The sequence below is a fragment of the Macrobrachium rosenbergii genome, unplaced genomic scaffold (genome assembly GCF_040412425.1).
Source record: "Macrobrachium rosenbergii isolate ZJJX-2024 unplaced genomic scaffold, ASM4041242v1 171, whole genome shotgun sequence".
Lineage (NCBI taxonomy): Eukaryota > Metazoa > Arthropoda > Malacostraca > Decapoda > Palaemonidae > Macrobrachium > Macrobrachium rosenbergii.
Window position 1 is genome coordinate 1,307,304 of NW_027100729.1, and position 24,341 is coordinate 1,331,644.

At 39.4% G+C, this 24,341-nt stretch overlaps 1 protein-coding gene and 2 long non-coding RNA genes across 3 annotated transcripts in view; 2 read left to right on the plus strand and 1 right to left on the minus strand.

Annotated features, from left to right (window-relative positions):
* Positions 1–15,243, plus strand: part of LOC136838198 (uncharacterized) — a 35,524-nt gene extending 20,281 nt beyond the window's left edge. The window contains exons 2-3 of the long non-coding RNA XR_010852892.1: positions 8,324–8,440; positions 14,784–15,243. This is a non-coding gene — a long non-coding RNA (uncharacterized lncRNA). The remainder of the gene's footprint in view (positions 1–8,323; positions 8,441–14,783) is intronic.
* LOC136838180 (zinc finger protein OZF-like) lies at positions 8,447–14,284 on the plus strand. Its single transcript, XM_067103056.1, has one exon. It carries the CDS (start codon positions 8,673–8,675, stop codon positions 9,879–9,881), a length of 1,209 nt encoding a protein of 402 aa, XP_066959157.1. The 5' UTR covers positions 8,447–8,672; the 3' UTR covers positions 9,882–14,284.
* A 4,773-nt stretch (positions 15,244–20,016) lies between the features above and the next one.
* Positions 20,017–23,194, minus strand: LOC136838202 (uncharacterized). The gene is made up of 2 exons (XR_010852895.1): positions 23,014–23,194; positions 20,017–20,307 (listed from the first exon to the last, which is right to left on the minus strand). It is a non-coding gene; the product is annotated as an uncharacterized lncRNA (long non-coding RNA).
* Between the last annotated feature and the right edge of the window lie 1,147 nt (positions 23,195–24,341).

A 24,341-nucleotide genomic window follows, 5' to 3' on the forward strand; every position in this document is an offset into this window, starting at 1 on the left:
ATGAGATGGCAGATAGGGAAGCGAAAGGTGCTAGTATTTTATTCAGAAACAGCTTTTAGTAAAAGTGCCTCATACAGACCTAAAAGGTCCCATTAGATCTTATATTTTAAACAAATGGCAAGAAAGATGGACTTCTTCCTTCTTGCCAATAATAAGAAAGTATAGAAAAATCAGAAATAGTATATTGTGGTCTTCGTCATTCCAGTCGGATAGACGAACAGAAATAGTTTTAAGCAGAATTGAGGATTGGGCACACTTATTTGACCCATCAGTTTATTTTAGAAGGGGGCAGCCCCCAGAGTGTGCTTACTGTGGTGAGATGCTAACAGTGGAGCACATTCTGGTTGGTCTGCCCCAGATATTTTAACCAAAGAGAGAGATATTTTAGAGGTAAATCCCTGTGATATTTTGGGAGATGAAGCAGATATTTCTGCTCTCATCCCCTTTTGTAAAAAATCTATAAACATTTTTAATAAAATTTAATTATATTTTATTAATCACATCATAGATATATATATATATTTATTTATTAATCATTTTCTTCATTAATTCATTCATTTATCATATTGTAATTTATCTATGAACCATCTTCATCATACACTCATTAACTCATTTTTCATAATATAATTTATTTAGTTTCAACATTGCTTTGATTGAATTTTACTTTCTGGTCATATTGATGGATCAAGTTTCATCTCCAGTAACAACTGGTCAAAAACTCTGATTCATTTGATTCAATCTTCGTTAAAACTGCAAGAGAAAGTTCAGCTCTTTGATGCAGTTGGTCTTGGCGCTTTTTGGGACCCAACGTGCTGAAAGTTTACTCAAACCAAGATTTTCATTTATAATTGAAAATGCGGAACCATGGGAGATCCTAGTTTCATTAGCTATCATATCGATAGTAATCCGACGATCTTCATCCACTAGATTCTGCATCAAAGCCACAATTCTTTCATTTTTGCAGTCGATGGTCTTCCTTCTCTTGGGTTGTCTTTGAGGTCCTCCCGACCATCCTTAAATCGCTTTATCTAATCATAAACAACTGATTTAGATGGAGAAGAATCTCCATAAACTTGTTGCAAAGCTTCAATAATTTTTCCTGGTTTCCAATCAAGCTTGGTCAGGAACTTGATGTTAGCTCTCATCTCAAAATTTTTATTTTCCATGGGTTCAAAAAGTTACTTTTCTGAAGCAGATGTTAACACCACACGGTAGCAAGAGGATGACTGAGGTAACAAGTCTATATGATCACTACATCACAGATAATTGTTTACCAAGTATTTGGGTTGTTTCATTCCTGTGTAAATACATCATTCAACAATTTTTCCTGGAACTTTTTGACTTACCCTCGTATACAAACCAAAACCTTATTTCATATCTCCCATCTCAGCCACCTTTCTTTGTCAGGCCAAAAGAAGGAGTGGTGCTTGGTGATACAAAGTGAGTGAGGGGAATTCCTTTACTGTACTCTCTTCTTAACCACCAGTTACCCCATTTCCAACTTGCACTGAAAGGTACTCCTTCATAAAAAGCTCTGGTTTGTAGGACTCTGAAATAATGTGTCATATTTGAGGAAATGTAACAGCACATTTAACCTTCCAAGACTGTCATCAGTGTTACTGGTCTTAATAGCTACTCATGTATTGTATCTGCAGTAACAATCAGTGAAACTAATTTAAAACTTTCATCTCTTGAAATTACTACTCAATTCACCCCTACTATATTTTCTTCTTATTGCCTACTGCATCTGTGGATAATATGGTGTTATGTATAACTGTATACTGTACCCTTCTTGTGTTACCCCACAAAATTCTTATGCTGGTCTTGCATTTTCGATTCTTGGCCTGTGATTTGTTAATAAGGATATGTTCATAAGTAATGCTGTAATGTTAAGCTGAGAGGTTTTACAGATGTGAGAGGGAGGAGTCAATATTAATTGTTAATCTGTGGCGTCAGAAATGTTTTGATGCTGTGTCTGGACAACATTTGGTTAGATTATTGCAGTATTAATATTGGATACTGTCAAATGCACACCTGAGACCTTTAAAGGAACCGGAATTAAATTTGATTTATTATTTTTATATAAGTAACTTACCAAGTAATTACTTAGCTAACGATTATGCTTGCACGGCATCCTAAATTCAAAATTCGCAGCACCGCGTCGGTTGCAAAGAGGGGGGGGTGACAGGCCCCATCCACTACAACAGGAGCGTAGGTGTGACTTACCACCAGCAGTCCTGCCTAATTCACCTGTTTATGGTTGCTTGCTGAATTCAGAAAATATTCACGTTTGCTTGTCAAACTGTTGCCTTTTTTATTTCGTCTTTGGCATTAGATTCTTTCATCTGTAACTATGTCGGTTCTAGCGCTTCCAGTCATCATTATTGTAGTGAGAGCTGTAAGATTAGACTTGTTACGATGCACATTCCATGTGCACTAAGTGTAGGGGGCAGGTGTGTTCGAGAGAGAAGACGTGTTCAGAGTGGAAGGACTGGGATGAATGTAAATGGAAGGTGCTCGAATCTCGAATCTCGAATCATCTGAATAGACTTGAGAAAAATAGGATCAGAAAGGCAGCCGCTCGAGCCAGAAGTAGGGCCTCTGTGAGTAGAGATTCTTCACCTAAGCCTAAGACTGATTCTAGCCTAGTTCTTCCTTCTACTTCTGGACACCCTCTCTCCTATTCTCAGTCCTCCCTCTATTCCTCCACACACACTGTGCTTCTGACCCCAATGCCATGCCAGTCTGGAGTCAGAATTGATTCCAATTCTACAAGGAAATTAGTCTGAAGTTAGTTCAGTGTCTGAGACTGGATTAGGGTCCCCTACGTGTGCTTATGGAAAAAGTTTTCTGTGACAAAGTTACTGATAAAGTATTAAGTGAAGTGTCAATGGAGGAGGATAAAGTGTTAAGTGAAGTGGCAGTGGAGGAAGATAAAGTGTTAAATGAAGTGTCAGTGGAGGAGGATAAAGTGTTGAGTGAAGTGGCAGTGGAGGAGGTGGCTTCCCGTCCCGTCGGTTCTCCTAGACAAAGGTAACTGTCCTGCTCCCCTGCACCTGGGAGAAGACATACTGGAGGTCTAAGGGAGGCTGGTAGGGTTTGCCCACGGGTTGCTGCCCCCTCAGTCAAGCCTGTTGCTAGAATGCCATCTTCCAGCTTCGACCGACTGCTGCTGGAAAGGCATGTCACTGGATGTGCCCCGCTTATCTTCTAGCTTGGGCTCAGATTCCGACCATGGGTGTCGTAGACACTTCCTGATTCATCCCGGCCATTGAAAAGGCACATGGACAACTTGGCTCTTGCTTCCCTGTTGCCAGTCAAGCGTCACAAGGACACCTTGGACAACCCGATTCCATCTTTTGCAGCTACGGTGTGGATCCTTCAGTGTTTGCCTGTGTTCAGCTTCCTGCACACCCATGGGATTCTCCTGTTTCATGCCCTCCCAAGGATTCCAAACACCCGAAACATCGGTCTAAGTGTCGATCGCCCAAGACCCTGTCTCACCTTGAAACTCCCCGCTCCCGAGAGCCCAGTTCAGGCTTCCGTGCCCCCAGCTTCTTCTCCCGTGCTTGCTCCCGCACACTCAGCTCCCGCTCACATGCGCCTAGCACCTGCTCACGTCGTCCAGCTGTGGCCCCTGAGTTTCTGGCGCCACCATCCAGACACCCAGTTCCCCTCTCATCAACTGTCTTCTTCTCTTGACCGACCACTAAGTTTCTCTCGGAGCCAGACGACCCCTCGTTGGCACCCATGAAGGAATCTTGAGCTTCATCTGGAAAACGCCCTCTTGTAAGCCTTCTCAAGATTAGTCCCGTCTCCGGTCTCTTCGGAAGATGAGGAGATCAAACAAGATGCTTCTCCTCCCACAGCTTATGCGTCTCTTTTTGCGGTTCCTTCTGGCAAGTTTTCCTCCCTCCTTCACCCGCCTGCTCCGTCATCTCCTGCTTCTTCCTCCCTTATGAGAAGCCTTCCTAAAGAACACTCTCGGCTTCCCAAGATGCTGCTTTCTTCCTCCTCTATGAAAGCCATGAAAGATATTGAAGACTGGCTCTCAATGAAGAGAGAGCAGGGCAAAGTGACTTTTGGCCAGCCTCCTCTGGGGGTTGCTACCTCCTCCCAAGGGACTTCTCTGTCCTTATCGACTTCCCATCGGTCAGCCTTCGCTTCGGCCAATTTTCTTCTCTTCTTCGGAACTGGACCATCTTGTTAAGAACCTCTTCAAGGTTTTGGAAGCTCTTAGTTTTTTGGACTGGATAGTAGGAGCCCTTGCAAAGAAGATAGAGGACTTTAAGGGCTGGGAGGAACTCTCTGCAGCAGATCTGTCCTCTCTCGTCGCCTTGACGGCCTACTCATGAGACTCAGAGAAACATTTGGCCTTTTCCCAAGAAGGTATCTTCTCTCCTTCTAAAAAGAGTTATAGAAGAAGTCGAGGGCATTCACTCCAGGGCTTCTAAAACTCTGACTTTTCAGGTTTTCTGTCCCCAAGAGAAGCAAACTGCCTCCAGACCTTTCACAGTGTCCTCGCCCTCTCATCATGTTTGGCCCGTCAGTGGATGAGCCTTCTAGGGACTCTGTCGACTATTGAGACCTTCGTCCAAGTTGGGAAGATTGCATCACGAGAGTTCTCCAATTCTACCTCAAAGCCAACTGGGACAGGAAGACTCAACCGACTTCGTCATCTTTCCCATCACTCGGGAGATAAAAATTGGATCTCCAATGGTGGCTGTCCAAAGGAAGACTTGCACAGGAAAAGTCTCTTCACCTCCGAGCCCCAACCTCAACTTCTACTGAGACGCCAGGATCTAGGCTGGGGAGCTCTTGTAGGGAGTCAAGTTTCTGAGACATCGTCCCGGAGGAAATCAGTCTTTATGTCCGTTAAAGAACTGAAGGCCGTTCATCTAGGTCTCCATCATTTTTCAACCTCAATTCACATCAAGACATTGGTTGTTCATGCGGACAACACCACTGCTCTGTCATATATCAAGAAACAAGGAGGCACTTTCCTTTTCCCTTTGCCAGACTGCAAAGGACCTTCTACTTTGGGTGGACCAAAATCAAGTGACGCTGGTCACTCGTTTCATTCAGGGTAAGTAAACGTCCAGGTGGACGTGTTGAGCCGTTGGAAGCAGGTCCTTCCTGCCGAGTGGACCCTGGACCACAGGATCTGTGTTGACCTTTGGAGATTATGGGGACAAACTGTCCCTAGACATGTTAGCTACCTCAAGAAACAATCGTCCTCCTCTCTTCTGCACTCCAGCCCCGGACTCCTGACATGGGTGACTGGACGCCATGTTCATAGACTGGTCAGGTCTGAGACCGTTATGCCTTCCAGCCCTTCAGCTTGGTGAGGAAGTCCTGAAAAGATTGTGTCACACTGCAACGCTTCAGTGACTCTCAGAGCGCCCGTTCTGGTCCCCGAACAGTGGTTCCTGGACCTCCTACATCTTCTAGTAGACTTCCTGAGGCTGCTTCCCCAAAGATTGTGGCTACTCAAACAACCTCACTTCAAGAGATACCACCAAGAGTTGTCCACTCTCGCTCTGACAGACTTCAGACTGTCAGGAAACTCGTCAGAGCGAAAGGTTTTTCAAGAGCAGCTGCAGGAAGCTATTGCAAAGTGCATGCAACAATCTACTTGCAACGTCTATTGGTCAAAGTGGACAGCGTTCCGTTGATGGTGCACCAGAAGTCACATCTCGTCTTCTGAGACATCTTTAACCCAGATTGGTGACTTTCTCCTTTACCTGATGACCTCTGGAAGTCTCCTCATCCACCATGAAAGGATGCCGAGCAATGCTTACCTTGATGTTTAAACACAGAGGTATGTCTCTTTTCTTCTAACCAGGATCTTAACGACCTCATTAACCTGTTAAGCGTCCCCCGGATGAGCTCACCGCTAACGTAAATCGCACGCTTTTTCTTGCAATTAGCGGTCATATCACTGATGATAGTTTTCAAAGTTAATATTGATTTTTATGCTTATAATTCGTACTGTAGTTAAGAGTAGGAATTTTATTAAATGATAGGATAAAAACTATTACTACTACTATTATTTTATTTCATAAGACTACAAAATACTGAATGAAAAGTGTTGTACATACATGCACTATTATTCTTTTGTATGCCAATCTCTAAAAAGCAGGGGCTACACACAATCCATCTATGTACTCGTGATTGTGGAGACAAATGTTCTACATTCTCATCTAGAAACTGATTTGCAAATCTGTTTGTTTCTTTCACGAGGTAATCAATGATTTCATCATCAAATTATTTCTCAAAATTCTAATGGATTCTCTTTATCCTCAACTGAAAATTTCACGCCGGGATCAGCAACAAAAGTAAAGGGATCTCTCTCTCTCTCTCTCTCTCTCTCTCTCTCTCTCTCTCTCTCTCTCTCTCTCTCTCTCTCTCTCTCTCTCTCTCTCTCTCTCTCTCTGGAGTCAAGTCACTCGGCAATGAGAAGTCATCTTCACTTCGCTATTGGAAGAAAGTTTGTTTCTTCAATATCCTCATCATGGAGGATTCAGAACTAGAGCTCTCATCATCAAATATGTCTTCAGTATCAGACACCTCGTCTAGGATTTGATTTATCTCACCTGAAGACATACGCCTCCTCTTTGTGACATTCATTGAGAGCTGACGTCAAAGCCATGTTGTCTCTGAAAACGCCCGGCGTACTGAAAAAAAATAGTCATCTAGGCATCAAGCGACCAGCTGAAAAGAGTTGCCAGGAGGAAATAAGTCATCAATTACATCTTACGTGTTCTGAGAGTGTTACCAAATGATGTTCCAACATTTTCCATACGAGTAAACGTATTATTACGGGGCTGACAGCTTGAAAAGCAGAGTTAAAGTCTTGAACGTAATATCCCGTTGAAGCGCTACCGAGTAGATCGCAGTAAACGTATTATTACGTGGGTGACGCTTAACAGGTTAAGTCATTCGACACTTCCAGGCAGAAGAAATCTGATTTAGTGTCTTGGAACTTGGATGTAGTCCTTAAGTGGCTTACGAGTTCCCCTTTGGAGCCACTCAGTTCTGCTTCCTCCAAGAACCTTATGCCGGATGAAGAGGAGAGGGTTCTTTGCCCTGTCAGAACCTTGAGTACTATCTGCATAGGACCAAGAAGATGAGAGGGCCTGCTAGCAACCTTTGGTGTTCTGTCAAGAGTCCTTCTCTTCTCGTCCCCTGTCAAAAAATGCCCTTTCGTTCTTTATTAGAGACCTGATCTGCCGAGACGGCGTATTCCTGGATTCAAGAAAGAATCTTTTCCTGTGATCAAAGTTAAAGCTCGTGAAGTTAGAGCAATGGCTACCTCTCTCGCCTTCAAGCACAATTTATCCCTCTCTCGTCAATTCTTCAGTCAACCTTTTGGAGGTGCAAATCGATCTTTGCATCTCATTATTTGAAAAGAAGTGGAAGCAGTTTTGAAAATTACAGTACCCTGGGACGTTCAGCGGTGGCTGGCATTGTGTTGGGGAAGAAGCATAGGAGAGATCCTGTCTCTCTTCTGTGTGTCTTCTGACTTGATGTAAGGTGTTGAGTTTTTTTGGGGAGCCTGTGGGTACTTTATACCTGGAGTGCCCACAAGTTCTTTGGATAGGTAGTGGTTTGTTGTGTCAGGGTGGGTGACAGTGATTTCTGGTTGTTGCCGAGGGCAAGGGCAACTTTTTTCCTGCATACGTCTTGTCAGTGATCAGGCACATCCTCCGTTGCAAGACTTCCACTGATGTAGAGGCGACTCTCGCCTCACTGCCGCGCCACTACTTGTTAAGATGAGCACCAACCAGAGGCAGTATTCTCCTCTTACCAGGTGAGGAAGCGACAAGCACGATATCAATGCTGGCCATTCTTTTTCAAGTTCAAGTCATTACCACCCTTAATGTTTTTAATAGAACAGTCCATTCATCCCACCCCCTTGCAGTGTGATTCAGCTAAGTCATTACTTGGTAGTTACTTATATAAAAATGACTCTTTTATAATAAAATGAAGTTTTATATACTCATCAAGTAATTGCTGAATCAGAGCCCTCCCTCCTCCCCTTTTTTTGTGGACTTTGCAGCAATAAAATAGAATGACGCTGCTGGCAGTAAGTCACTCCTATGCTCCCATTGCAGTGGGTGGGGCCTGTCTCCCCCCACTTTGCAACTGACGTATTACCACAAATTTTGAATTTACCTGTAGTATGCCATGCGACCATAATCTCTAGCTAAGTAATTACTTGGTAAGTATTTATAGAACTTAATTTTATTATTATAGAAATGTCATTTTGATTCAGATGTGGCATTATGTTTCCTAACTCTGTTGCGTTCTTTCATTTCAGATTCTCCCTCAGAAGAGCCTTCCTCCCTTTGTCAGTTTTGAGCAGCATCAAGATTTTGGGAATGCTTGTGTGTTTGATGGTACTACATGCAACATTCCCAATAGCAGCTCTTGAAGGGTAAGAAACGACAGTGAATGATTGTACTCCTACTTTACAAATTACATCAGCAACAAGTAAAATCTGTTGTGAATATTAGATTCATACATCAGCAATGAAATCTGGTTGTAGTCCTTCAAGATATTGTACTTTATAACAGATTTATTGGATAATCATTTGTAAAAAATTTTGTGTTAAGAGTTGTCAATTGAACACATTGTCTTTACAGAACAGAACTGGACAAAAGGCTAAAATGAATCCAGAACATTCTTTAGAATATCCTTTGAAAAGTGAAACTGAAGATGCATTGTCACACCCTTCCATAAATCAAGAAAACAGCAACATGGATGCCTTTAGTGAAACCAGTAATGATGACTCTTTGTCTCTGGATCCACTGATGGACATCAAAATAGAGCCAGAGGTATTCTGTGAGTCTATTGAAGATGATGAATATTCATATGAAATGAATTCAGTAGTGAATGAAAAAGATCCACTAACTTGCAAAAAGGAAGTAAAACAAGAAAGAAGGAATAGTCAGAATGGAGAGAAGCCATTCAGATCCAGTGACTCTGAGAAAGCATTTTACAAGAAAATTAATCTTACAAGTCATATCACAAATCCTACCAGAGAGAAAACATTCATATGTAATGAATGTGGGAAAGCATTTTCCCACAAAGCAGTTCTTAAAGTTCATATGAAAATTCATACTGGAGAAAAGCCATTCATGTGCAAGGAATGTGGGAAAGCATTTTCCCAGAAACCAGGTCTTAAAGGTCATATGAGAATTCATACTGGAGAGAAGCCATTCATGTGCAAGGAATGTGGGAAAGCATTTTCCCAGAAACCAAAACTTAAAGGTCATATGAGAATTCATACTGGAGAGAAGCCATTCATGTGCAAAGAATGTGGGAAAGCATTTTCCCAGAAACCAAATCTTACATGTCATATGAGAATTCATACTGGAGAGAAGCCATTCATGTGCAAGGAATGTGGGAAAGTATTTTCTCAGAAACCAGATCTTACAGTTCAAATGAGAAGTCATACTGGAGAAAAGCCATTCATGTGCAAGGAATGTGGGAAAGCATTTTCCAGGGAACCAGATCTTAAAGGTCATATGAGAATTCATACTGGAGAGAAGCCATACATGTGCAAGGAATGCGGGAAGGCATTTTCCAAGAAACCAAATCTTAAAGGTCATATGAGAATTCATACTGGAGAGAAGCCATTCATGTGCAAGGAATGTGGGAAAGCATTTTCCAGGGAACCAGATCTTAAACGCCATATGAGAATTCATACTGGAGAGAAGCCATTCATGTGCAAGGAATGGGAAGGCATTTTCCAGGAAACCAGATCTTACATGTCATATGAGAATTCATACTGGAGAAGCCACTTATGTGCAAGGAATGGGAAAGCATTTTCCCAGAAATCAAATCTTACATGTCATATGAGAATTCATACCTGAAAGCATTGTCAAGGAAACATCGTCTTACAAGACATAGATGAGCCATACTGAGAAAAGCCTTATATTTGCAAGGAAATATGGAGGTTCTTCCACAAAAATTACTCTTACAAGACATGAGAATTCATACTTGAAAGAAGCCATTCATGTGCAAGAATGTGGGAAAGCTTATTCAGGAAACATAATTTATATGAGAATTCATACTGAAAGTAGCCATTTACAGTAAAACGACAATTACCTGCTGTAATATATCCAAGGCTCTTGTGGAGATTGGAAATTTGTAGATATGGTAAAAAAAACACCACGGATTTAAAATGTCAGTTACTGTATATGGAATGAGTCTTACCAGCTGTCAAAGTTAGCTTACATCTTTGGGCCATTAGGTGCGATCGGCATACAAAAAATTTTAAAAAATAATGCTTGGCTAACCCTCTATGACTGTCTCTGTAATCACCTGTTTCCCACCAGTGGCATTGGAATGTTTACGTTCTTGTCAGAATTCTTCATGCAGTGTCTTTATGCAGACAATGTGAATTGGCATTAGTAATAATTTTGATGATTTTTGACTTATTTTCTCCTGTACGGTATTGTGCTTGTTTTCTGCTCATGCATTATGTCATCTACAGCAAGCAGAGATGAAAGCATTAGGCTGTATAGGAAGGAGTTTGTGGAGACTGAATGTTTTGGTTGAGCATGACCACATAAGCTTTGTTAGCCTAGCTGTTGAGGCAGGATATCCTTCTCCCCACACTCTTCACACAGAGAAGTTGAGAGTTGGGGGGGTAAATTGGACAGTTGTCATGCAAGGAGGCCATGAAGCCATGGGCATTTCCAGCCTCAGACAGTTTGCTTGGTTGAACATTGCTTCTCTGGCCACACTAACCCACCATCCTCATTCAGTGTGGTAGTCAGCTAACTAAATTTAAAAGTAGGTAAGATTTATTGCAAATAATGATAATTTCCATGATGAAATCAATTATTTGGATTCTTACCTACTGTTAAAGGGGAAACCCACCCAGCCTCCCCACATCTTAGTGAGTGGTCATGAAGAATTCTGACAAGAACCTAAACATTCCAACACCACCTGAAGGGAAACAGGTGATGACAGAGACAGTCATAGAGGATTAGCCACATCATTTTTAACATTTTGTATACCAATCACACCTAATGGTGCAAAGATATAAGCTAACTTTAACAGTAGGTAAGTACTGTATCCAAATAATTAATTATGTCACGAAAATTATAATTTTGTTCTTTTTTTTTTGCCTGTTTTGTGACTACAGTACTGTACGCTTATGCTTATAAGCAGTACAGAATACTCTACAATACTTACTGTACACATAATGAAAACCAAACTGTACAATACTGTTTACTGAATAAATGTGAAAAAAATTACCATTGAAACATATACCTGTTTGCACTGATGGAGCTGTTCACATGAGCCAAACTTAAAAAACCTCTTCTTGTATTAAGAATACCCCTTGAGGAGAAAAGAGAAATGTGCAAATGCACAGCATCATGATGCATACATGTGTGTATATGCATACATGTATGTCAACACATGCTTATTTGATATTGAAAGTAGCAACTATATTGTACTACATTTTGTTACCTCCACGTTAAAGACCTAGTAAACATTTCATTCAAATCTTATTAAAGATGTATTACAGCATTATTGTTATTTATTTGGTGTGGCATAAAAAATGTTCTCCTTCCAAAACATCTGAAGCTTCTGGAGCTGAGGCTATCACATGTTGTTGGTTGAGACGACTTTGAAATCTGTTTTGCGCCTTATTTACTGAAAACACTGATTGATGCAATGATATTAATTAAATTCCATTAAAGGATATCAACTTCATCATGCACTGTATATTGAGTTCTTACTCTGAATGTGAGCAATTTATAGAAACAAGGTGACACAGGCCGAGTTCTCTGAGGTATGGAAACCAATCCTTGAGTGCTGGCAAGGCAAGTTAACAACTGTAAGTAAAGAATGAATCTGGTAAATGTCAAACAATGAAACAAACAGTAATTAAAAATCTGTATGACTTCCAGAAGAAATATGAGTCTTGCAGGATAGTTTAACATAGTAGGAAGTCTCTCTCAACAAAAAAAAAAAGAAAAAGGATTGAATGCCAGCCCTCACGAAATACAGGTAAAATATAAATTGCCATCAAAATAACCATACACCATTACAACACAAAGTCGTTTCTTGGACATTTGTTCCATAAGTCCTCACTTAGTCCAGTAACTAAAGAAACCAGTGACTGTTGTGCATGTCTTGTATGGAAGCCCTAGTGATGGTATGTATCTTATGTAGCTGATCAGTGCAGACAGTAAGCGTGTGTGCCTGGTATGGAAGCACTAGAGACCTTATGTAACTCCTCAGCATGGGAAGTCTTGTATTGTCAACTTGTTATCTTGTACAGTACAGGGAGTCCCCAGGTTATGACGGTCTCGACATTCGTTGATCCGATCTTATGATGCTAAGAAATCGTCAGTTTTATTTGTATAGTTTTTTTTAATGTTAAGTATTGTATTTATTGCCAATTATCATTTTTATAATTTTATGGATAAATTGTGTTAATATTTTTATCATTTTATGTCATGCATCTAGATTGTGTGAGTTGAAACAAAGAATACAGTAGTAATATTACAATTATAAAACCAATTGTATTTTTGTACACTTATTTTTGTACACTCTCCCCACAATGTTGGCCTATCAATAAACCACACCCTGGAAATTTTTGCAACTATTTTTTACCATTTCAAGTAAATATTGATGTAGCAGTATCAGTATATGGTGTACTATTTACTTGTAACTACCATTAAAGAGACCTTGTACTGAATGAAAACAGTTTCCCATAACCTGAGAAATAATTGTCTTCTTCAAGAGTTTTTCTTACAAAGGAATAAAACTACATTTTTGAAAACAGGAATACTATTGTCATGTAAAGGATGGACTCAGAATAGCCAATTTTTATTAAAGCAATTTGTATTTTTCCCGACATACAAACCAGAAGTTCTTTACTTAGGGATTCAGCCTGGAACAGCTGTTAAAGTTTCAGACAGTCATTAACTCCCTATGGTAGGGGGGAAGCCCTGCCAACTCATTGGTCTGTACTCCACTTTGCCTTTTGGCCCAGGTACCAGAATGAGCGGTGGCTGTGGTTGTCCGTAGATGTAAATATTACTTAGAATTTGCTTTTTGTTCCAACATGAATACAAACCTGTGTTCTTTACATAGGAACTTACCTATTTATGGGGGGGAGTCTGGGCAATTCTCTGAACTGACTGGTTGGTTCTACCCAGCCGGGAATACCTTCCTGGTCTGGAGGAACTGAGGAAGGAATCCCACACCTGTAGCTTGTTGGACACATGGGATGTTGCAACTGCTAGACCTCTGGGCTTAACGTCTTTGGAAGATTTCGTAGGAAGGGATGCTGCAGAAATGCTATTATGTCCGGTCAGAGCGCTGAAGGCTTATTTGTCGCGCACAGAAAAGATGTTTTTTTGCCCGAGAACGCTATTCATTTCTCCCAGATGTCCTTCGCGTTCAGTCTCGAAGAATGCTATTAGTTTCTTCTTAAGAGAAGTGATTCAACAATTGTCAGCAGATTCTTCATCTCTTTCGGAACCATCAAACTCCTCTGAGCGCCCAAGAGCTCATAGTATTAGAGGGTTAGCGACATCGTCGGCATTTCTCAGGAATTTCTCAGTGTCGGCAATACTAGAAGCAGCAACTTGGAAATCAGTATGTTTTCACATCTTTCTACCTTAAGGACATTCAATTTTTGTCGGAGAAGCGTTACTTGCTGGGTCCTTTTGTGGCGGCCAATTCAATTCTTTAGTAAAGGGTAAACTAAGGGGGGCGAGGAGTGAGGGCGGGGTTAGACAACTTAGGATAGGAAAGTAGAACTATCAGTGAATCAAAAGTCATTTACAGAATACGAGATTTGACAGTAATTTAGTGAAGTTAGGTAAATCCAGGTGTTTTTCAAGCTCGATTTATTCTCCCATTCAGCACAGCATCGATGGCAACGGACAGCTATGAATCGGAAGATCCGACTGCACACTCAACTTATCCTCCATACATGAGAGGCTACATTAGCCATATGGGAGGTTCGTCATACTCCTCCATACATGAGAGGCTATGAATAGCCACATGGGAGGTTTACCATGCTCCACTACATGCGAGGCTTTGATTAGCTACATGGGGGGGTTTTTCTCTTCATCCGTTGGAGGTTTTCTTTGAATACCACATGGGAGGTAGCTCGACCCAGACAGTACCGTGTCTTGAGACTGACGTTAAGGGTACTCTCTCCTTTTGGGCATCCCCACCTGCCGAGTGGACAAACAGGTGAGGATTAGTTTATATGCAAAAGTAGGCGAATAATGAGTTACCTGCTTTACTGGTTGGTGGTCGGTCTGACTTTAAATTGAACCCACCTCCACTAAATTTTTGTTAATCAATTTCAATTTCAGTGTTCAGGAGTGTATTGCAGTATGAAGTTTTCATAATAAAACTAATATTGTAATACCTCTACCTGAACACCTGAATGATTCCCACCTTCCTCCCCACTTCAATTTGAATAGTGGATAACGCACTGTGGGATCTCGCCATACACTGCCGGGACTTGCAGCAGCATTGCCAACGATGCGCTAGGTAACTCATTTGACAAGATTTTCCAGTAAGCGTTGTAACGCTGACAGTTAATTACCCACTAATGGGTAATGAGTTATGGGGATATAGTTCGGGCTGGTAGGTGACCAGGCTAATTCAGGTGTTCAGGTAAGTATTACAATATTAGTTTTATTATGAAAACTTCATTTTATTATATAAATGTCATTTTGCTTCAGTTGTGGCATTATGTTTCCTAACTCTGTTGCATTCTTGGATTTCAGATTCTCCCTCAGAAGAACCCTCCTTCCTTCCTTCGTCAGTTTTGAGCAGCATCAAGATTTTGGGAGTGCTTGTGTGTTTGATGGTACTACATGTAACATTACCAATAGCAGCTCTTAAAGAGTAAGAGACAACACTGACTAATTGTACACCTACTTTACAAATTACAGCAACAAATAAAATCTGTTCTGAATATTAGATTCATACATCAGCAATGAAATCTGGTTGTAGTCCTTCAAGATATTGTAGTACTTAATTTATAACAGATTTATTGGATAATCATTTGTAAGCAGTTTTGTGTTAAGAATTGTCAATTGAACACATTGTCATTATAGAACAGGGTTATGTATCATTCTTGCATGACATTATGTATTCACTGAAAATATAAAGAGGTCGATGTATTTTAATGTGATTCAGTTTGTTGAAGAAGTGTTTAAAGCAGCAGTACAGTAATATCAACCTGTAACTATTACCAGGAAAGATATTGTGAACATTTGTTGGGGGAATTTGGGGAGGAGGACACTTGATGCTTTGTACTTCAATATTTTGGATTATTCACATGAATTTGGAAAGCATTTGTAGACCTACCTAAACAGATCTGGAGTGTATTAACTTGGAATTATGATCTGATAAGTTTTTCATGTGTTAGCTGTTATCAGATGACTTCTGTACCCACAAGATAAACTCTGTGTGTGTTGAGCAGTTTTGACTTTGAATCTCTGCAGAATCAAGGGAGACCCAAGAACCAGGCTACACAGTGTGTGTAGAAGGAAGCACAGCTGGGTAGGTACCATTAGCTGTGAAAATGAGTGGTAGATACTACCACAAGTTACTGGGAAAATAAACAGGTTAAAGCCTTAGTGGCTATGTAGGCACAATGTTAGCATCAAATTGAATGTAGCTTAACCTACAGAAGAGTCAGTAGATACCAAAATGACCAAACCTAACCCAGGACACAGTGACCTCTCAAGCCTTGGCTGGAACCTGGAACTCATTATTTCTTACGAAGGAGAAAGGATGGATTAGTGGAGTTATTTGATAAACCTTTCTTTAGGTAGCAAATCAATGTAATCATTTTTGTGTGATCTTGATTTTGTTTCAAATTCAAATATGATGTTGCCTGAGGATATTTCATAATCAGTGATGAAATTCGACAGTTACAGTACCACAAAATAAGACCCAAAGGAGTTGACATAGAGTGGTCTTGGGAACTTGGAAGCTTTCGGACTTGTGAACATTTCGAGTGACTGAAGAATTAGCCTACAGCTTCAAGTATGGCTACAGGCATAGAAGGGTAGCCATTACGAAGTAGACGTTTTGCTATGCAAAGGTTTGCTTGGTACTATTATGTGGTGGCAAATAGTATTTATGAAGGTGTTTAGGATATATTAGTGGCAAATTCTTCAGCCCTGGAATGACTTGAGGAGACATTCTGGGCTCTGGTCTGATGTTTAGACTGATCAGAGTATGACTAGGCAGGACAGCCTTAGTATTCAGTTCATATCATGGAAGTAGCATACAGTCAGAATTAATTAATTTGATCCCATATTCAGGATATTTTTAAAAGTATGCTGACAGAATGTTACTTATTCATTATACCCTGTGTAATGACAATGAGCAATGTATTGACCAAATATAGTGGTAAGTGATACTTATGGAATTTTAGCAAAATTTTCAGTAAATTTCAGTACTCTGCAGTGGACAGCACAGACTGTCTTTACTGTTGCTAAAAATACATTGAAATTTCTATTTTATTTTCAATACCTGTGAAGTTATTTGGTACTTGTGCATGCAGTGAAGAGGTAATTAGCTCTTGGTTTTATTATTATTATCTCAGAGAGTTCCCAGTCAGGAAGTTGCGATAGAGATGATGTGTATAATGGGACTTGCAGCAAAATGGTTGTGTAGGCTTTATACCTCCTCACAAAGACCAGTTACTACTACTCAAAATATATCTTTGCTGTAGCTGTACCCCATATGACTGTAGTCAATGAGAATCAGATATATAAAACCTTTGTGTCAAAATGTTTTCTCAGAAAAATGAAATTGTATTATATATAATGACATAATTTTGTGACTAGGGAATGTCGTCAACATAAATGGGACCGTCTAATAAAATGCAAAATATTGTCAACTAAATCTTGGGGTTGTTGCAGTCTAAAAATCAAAATGACACAACCATTCTGAGATGATATCTGGCTTCCTGGGTATTTTGAGCACCTGCTGATATACCTTGAGAATTGTAAGCGTTCATCTGATGGATCATCAAGTGTGTCACTCGTAAACCATTATCTTTCACCAATGAGGATATCAGATATTCAAAAGTTGAATCATTTCAGGATGATTCTCAATCTAAAGTGACTTTATGGAACACACACAGCAAGTTTGGGAATAGCCTACATATAGCCAAGTGAATCTCCACTCCAAGATCTTCAGTTAGGACCCAGCAGCACTACTATTCATCAGAACTGCCCAGCCATCTCAGCCCTCCTCCAGACCTTTCACAGATGCAAGATGACCCCTGGCACTATCAATCTTCAGCCTCACTAATTTAATTTAAGGTAAGGGAAAATTTTGCTAAGTATTGGTATTCAATATCCCAAGGTAAGGTCAACCCCAGCCTAGGATGAATGACACAAATGTGGCTCAAAGGTAAAGCACCTTATCCATCTTAGGATAGAGAAAGGACCCTAGGATGTGTTGTTAAGGATCCAGGGCATGGAGAATCCTTCCTGAACCAAGCTAGGACTGAATAGTAGATGGTTTGAGAGTTGAATAAGTAGGAAAGGATGTATTAGTCAGGGGTGGTGGGTGTTCTGGGGAAGAATAATCTGATCAACATGGGTTGTCCCAATTTAAGTTAGGTTATGGCAAGATGAACTGTGTAGGCTTCAAGTGAAATGGGTCTCTAACCTATATATAAGTATCTGTGAAATTATTTCCTCAACTTCTTTACAAACAAAGAGTGTAGCTGTTTCTTCATCCAGTTTCCTTGTTTGTAGAAGTCTACAGTCATTGTCATAATCTTAGAATGTGTTACAATATGAGAGAAAGGTAGCTGCTCCCAAATATGATAGACAGGTGATGCAGATTGCCCAGCAATGAGACTGAAAGTAGGCTGCAGCACTTTTAATAGGTTTATACAAATACTATTTGTGCAAGAAACTTGTTTCTTTCATCCTGTGTGTTACAGGATACCTGTGATCAGCTAAGTATGCAAGGAATATTTTTATTTAAAGTCATTAATAGACATTTGGTAGTTACCGTTCTTCTTTCATAAGATTTTGTGGCTAATTAATATAACTTCAAACCAGTTATCTTCAATTTGTTCAAAAAATCATTTCAAAGCAGTTAACTTTGAGAGTTCTCAGTGTCACTTCAAACTTAGTCATCAGTTTTATTCCAAATGCTGAGGTTAACTTTCATTGGGAAGTTTTTTAAAGAGGAATAGAAGAATTATTCAATGTTTGCACAAATTCACCATTTTCACAAGTCTTATTTTAGCACAGGGTCATGTTTCACACTGAATATTTCAGTCCTAACTTGTGATGTATTCAGCTTAATTATAAAAATTAACTGAAGTGTAGATTTTATTACAAATTCAGAAAAGTCTTCCTTCCCTCAATACTAGAGCAATATTGATCTTTCTTTTCTTGTACACTTTCAATATATTGAAACAATTTCTATAATAGTAGTCAGCAGTGACAGTCTTTCTTCGATAAATGAATGTCTGTTGTATAAATAGTTTGAAAATATAGTCCAGTAATAATTTCAGCTGTCAAAATATTTTTTTCCTTATGTCTTCTTATAGCCTGCATATAGTAGGTTCCTTTGACCTCTTTCAGGAAACTGGCCGTGAATGAATTTTTTTAGGCAGACAGTGAAATGGGGGAGCAAATGAAACTAAAATAGCACATTAGCAAATGTTTAAATCAGGAAACAGGGTGTTAACAGACATTTAATTTCAATTATTTCATGAATTTTGTTTGGATAATTTTTTTAACCTCAAACCAATGACCTTTTTTGTTCCAGTAAAATTAAAAAGCCAAATTTAGCAAGTTTTTATGTAAAAAATACTTCAGCCCTACTTTATTATTTCAGAAAATAATCATTACAATTTACTGTAAAAAATTTTCTGTAACATGGAATACATATTCATCAACTTGAAATCACTTGGTAATATTTCAACTAATAAGTGAAATAAACAAGAACTACACAAAATTTCACCTGCAAAAACTTCTATAAGTACCAAAGTAGATTAAAAATGAGAAAGAATAACTAAGTTTCCACCTACAGCTTGCCTGATGCCTCTTCGTGGATACCGACCCCCTCAAACTTCAAGATGTGTTGCTGTGAGGGAGTGAGCTGGCTACAACACCTGGTTAAATTTCAACCTATAACCATCACCTAGAACAAGGAAACCAGTATCAGAGACAATAAATGACTGCAAACATCAGGCAACAACTTACAATTTTCCTTCTGCAGCAGCTCGAAGGACATTAGTATCTGTTACAATCATCATTCTTCAACAGTGACTGTTCATGTTGGTAAGTTATCAAGTCAAATACTTTTAATAAACATCATTCAAGTCAGGAAAGATTGGAAGAACGCTCGAGTCAAGAAAAACCTTGTCATCATCTATAACAGAGATTAAAATACACAATGTAAATAGTAATGTAAATGATGTGTAATTGCTCTTCCAAAGCTGCAAAATGATGAGTGGGAGACTGATACACAATGTAAATAGTAATGTAAATGATGTGTAATTGCTCTTCCAAAGCTGCACAATGATGAGTGGGAGACTGATCTTGATGTGAGTTTCCCTCCACAGTAATAACGTTAGATTGACGTGTTGCCTTCCTTCTTCAACAATGTTCCGCTGTTTACATTGTGTGTGCTTTAGTCTCTGCTCTGTTATGAGGATGAGATATTTTCTAACTTTCAGTGTTCTTCAATCTTTCCTGTCTTGAATGTGATATTATTTCAGTATGACTTGATAGCAAGCATGAACAGTCACTGTTGGCATGTGATTATAACAGATGCTGCTGCTAACTCTTCCAGCTGCTTTGTAGGAAAACTGTAGGTTGTGGTTTGTTGCCTGTTGTTTGCAGTCAAGTCTAGTATGAGTCACCCTTAGAAATAACCCAGGATGGACAGTTACATGAGTTAAGTCAAGTTCCAGCCATTTTTAAGCAATGGGTCGAAGAACACACACATCATGCAAGTCAGGTTAAGGCAAGTTCCCAAGTTCATGTCACTCTTCAGCAGTGGCTGGAAGAACACTTCCATCAAGTTAAGACTAATCCCCTTGTTCTTCAGCTGTGGGTAGATAAACACTCAATCTCTTTGTTCTATGGCTGTGGGTAGAAGAACCCTCAAGTCGGGTGAAATCTGGTCCTCGTTGTTCTTCAGCAGTGGCTGGAAGAACACCCAAATCAGGTCATCCAGTCCTCAATCTCCAGCAGTGGCTGGAGGAAGAACACTCACGTCTCCTTTAGTCTAATCCTCGTCGTCCTTCAGCAGAGGCTGGAAGAACACTCGTGTCAGGTTAAATCTAGTCTTTGTTGTCCTTCAACAGAAATTTTAAGTTAGGCAATATAATTAAACAATTACTCAATCCTGTTCATTCTGTATTCCATTTAAATTACTATTAACACCATGTTATCATAAAATTTACTGGTCAAATATTTTCTTTATCAAATACTCTAAAAAATTTTCATTTACTCTACGTAGTTAAAAGATACACTGATAAGAATGAGTATGGAAATAAAAACAAATTGAAATAAAGCAAATCAATACAGTAATCAATTAATAAACAAAATTAGCAAATAAAAATATATGGTAATCAATTAATAAACAAAATAGGTAGATGATCTGGAGATACAAATCAATATCATTTATATGCCCTAACATCAGAAATACTTGAGCTTGATCAGTCATGTTTGGCAGTTTGAAAAAAACTGATGTATATTGCACTGAGAGGCTGATGTGGCATCAATCATTTTGCTAATGAAAGTTTGTCAAAAGTTAAAAGGTTAAGAAAAAAGGGAAAGAGCACACACCTTGTGGCAACCATTCTCAGAAACAGGGAAACCATCAGTGTCTTTCTTCAGCAGATAACCTCCATGGGAGGCTGCAGGATATTCACATGAAATTGACGCTCCGACAATGGCAGAAAACCACAAAAGACTGTAGCAACATGATCCTTGAAAACTACTGAAGACTGCAGCAGCATGTGGCTGGCACTAGTGCCATCACCTCTGAGACATCCTATGACCAACAGACATCAGAGGTATTAAAACTACATTCTTTTCATCAAACACAGATTCTGATGAAAGCAAATAATTTCTCCCATGGGGAAGCTTTGACAGAAATACAATGCTAAAAAATGTAAGTCAAAGGTACAACAATAGAGAGAGAGAGAGAGAGAGAGATTCTTGTTAAGCGCAAGTTTAGCTTAGATCACACTAACATCATTTGCTTTTCCTTTCTACATCTCCATTTAGACTAGTAACAGTTCCCATTTTGTACTGAGAGGCCTGAACTCCAACAAAGTAGAATTGAATTACTTACCTGCATACATGCTGTTCAATTCATATTCTAGACCAACAATTACATCAAGTAAACTTCCTCTGCAATCCAGGTGCCTCAAACGATGAGGTCTAAGATCATTAAAAATACTACCAACAAAATATCTATTGTTGATCATTTACATATAAAAAAAATCCTCAATAGAACAACTTTGTGAGGTATCCAGTGTCTCAACTGAAGTCACTTCATTAATTAAAACTTGTAAAGATCAAAAGCAACTGTTCTCAGATCCTACCTGTACGATTCAACCCACCAGCGTCACCACAGACAGTGGTACACAACTGCACCTCATAACCTTTTCCACAATGTTTGCCCGACGAGGAAATGCCCAAGCAAGAGAATCAAAATAAAGGAGTCAGTATACAAAACAAAGCAAAGCGGAACGAAGCCTTCAAGGACTGCAACATCAACTGAGAACTGAAATTGATAAAAAAAATATGATAGGATGGACTAAGAACAAAGCAGTTAATTTCATGGTAATCAATGAATCAACTAATTATCTCTGTTTAGGTGCAGCCATTAAATGCGGAAAAAAACATCACAGACTGGAGAAGGCCATGGCATAAAGGCTAAATTATTGGGTTGACAACATGGTTATATAGTCACTACCTAGCACAGCACAACTAAAAACAGCATCTACAAAGTCTTGGCTGCTGCAAACATCGGCATGTACACTCCATCCACTCACGCATTGCAAAACTGAAAGGGATTTAGGAAGACACTTATGTTTGAGACCCCAACTACCCTTCCAAAATTCCCACTACCAGAGAGATGACAAAGTAACAAGTGCCTTTCATCCATTCTTGTTCCATGAAAGTGAACTTCGCAGACTATAAACAGCCAAGGTAAGAATGACTCTCAAAGAGGAAGAGATGTATTCCAGCAATTCAGGAAGAGCTGTCCAGAGTGTTTCTGCTCTCTCAAACAGCAGCACTGAACATGTGGTCTCTCTCTCTCTCAAGAACAACTGAACTTACAAACAAAATTCCTCTGAACTCCCAATGAAACTCTCTCATCCAGTTTTAGGTTGTTATCAAAGAATGGAATGGCTCAGATTTTAGCCATTTTCAAGTTATTATTTTAAAAAGCTAAGCTGAACCTTGAGGGTTAAAAATGACGCATGGATTACTAGCAACAAGGAATGTCATGTGCAAAGGCTCAGCTGTTTTAAATGATAGAAATAAACCTTAAAACTTATCAATGACACATGGGTACAGTAAAACTCCTCAGAATGGAAGGCACAGGCCTATATGAACAATGAAATTAAAAACAGCACTTGGATCTTTATAACAAGAAGTACCTTCACGTGAAGACCCTAGCTATATAGATGATAGAGATGAACCTTCCAAATTAAAAAAAAAACTCATGGAACACTAGCAAGACAGAACACAGCTGAAAAAGTTCTCTTGAGGGTGAAAATACAGGTGTCAATTTACCTCCTCTCTGAAAACTCCTCCTCACATCTTCAGGTGTTAAATTTGTAAACAAAATAATTCAGGGTTTGGTAAAGCAGATGGTTGTATTTGCAGTAACAATGGGTCAGCCAGGGAGAAGCTACGTGGCTGAGATCATTGAAGACAAAAACTAATGCTATGCAGATAGCTAAAGTATTTGCCTCATTGCTAACACTGTTCCAATGACCTCTGACAAGTGAAAACCAAAAACATCAGCTGCAAATGTCGAGTTCCACAGTCAGGACATGAGGCATTTTCTTGGCAATGCCACAGTTTTGTTATACTTGGCTAAATGCATCTTCAAGTGGGAGTGTGGTCTACAGGTAGTCCTTTGAAAATCTTCTGTGCGTCTATCTGACGATATCCTGGAAGAGAAGAGACACTTGAGCAGCACAACAGAAAGGAACTCTGACTGGACTGAAGACCAGTAACTAGCAAAATAAGTAATAAAAAATGTCTGACATTCAAGATACATATAATCTCGGCCTAAGCGCAATACTACAGTCAATTTACTCCAGTAGATATAAACTCATCATCTGAGGAAGACTTCCCTTCTGCATAAAATCACCTGAGGAAAACAATGGCATATACAAAACCATACAAACATTTCAACAATAACACACTAAAAAAAAACTCTAAATGTTGCAAGATGAACCACAGGGGAAATGCCTCAGAATGAAACCACTGGCATCATCAGTCATCTTGATGCGTAGCTCTTCAATATGTATCATATATGTATTTACCTACAAATACCCTCACTCACTCACTCACTCACTCACTCAGTCACATGCAAAACATTCAATAAAGTGTGAATATATGAAAGATGAGCTGTGTGATACACACTGGATTATTAAAATGATAGTCTTCACAACCTTGTACTACAGATCAGTCACTCCCAGTACAGTTCCCAGATCAGTATTCATTCAAAGAAAAGTTAGAATCACAGGCAATGACAACTTGCTATATCACAGTGGAATGCCACCCTGATGCAGGAGGGCAAACTTCGGGTAACCACAAAACACCTTCTGTAATGAGGAAGTGTTTAGTGTTGTCTTAACTGGGGCAGACAGACTGGCAATCTCAGTACACTAATGGATTTTAGGATGAGGAACATTCAAAGCTTATTTTCAACTCTTTTATTTTAATGTTGCAGTACTAATTTGGGACCATCTTCAAAAAATCAGCTGAAATGAGTAAAAGATGTGGATATGGTAAAAGTATATATAATATCAAAAATGATATTTTTATGATAAAATAAAGTTTTGTACATACTTACCCGGCAGATATATACTTAGCTATAGTCTCCGACGTTCCCGACAGAAATTCAAATTTGTGACACCTGCAGCGACAGGTAGGTCAGGTGATCTACCATTCCGCGCTATGAGTGGCGAATAAGAACATTCCCGTTTTCATGTCAGATTTTCTCTTCCACCTGTCTCCTGAGGGGAGGCTGGGCGGGCCATTAATCGTATATATCTGCCGGGTAAGTATGTACAAAACTTTATTTTATCATAA

Coding starts and splice junctions, on each gene's coding strand:
- LOC136838180 (XM_067103056.1), top strand. CDS start 8,673: ATGAATCCAGAACATTCTTTAGAATATCCTTTGAAAAGTGAAACTGAA.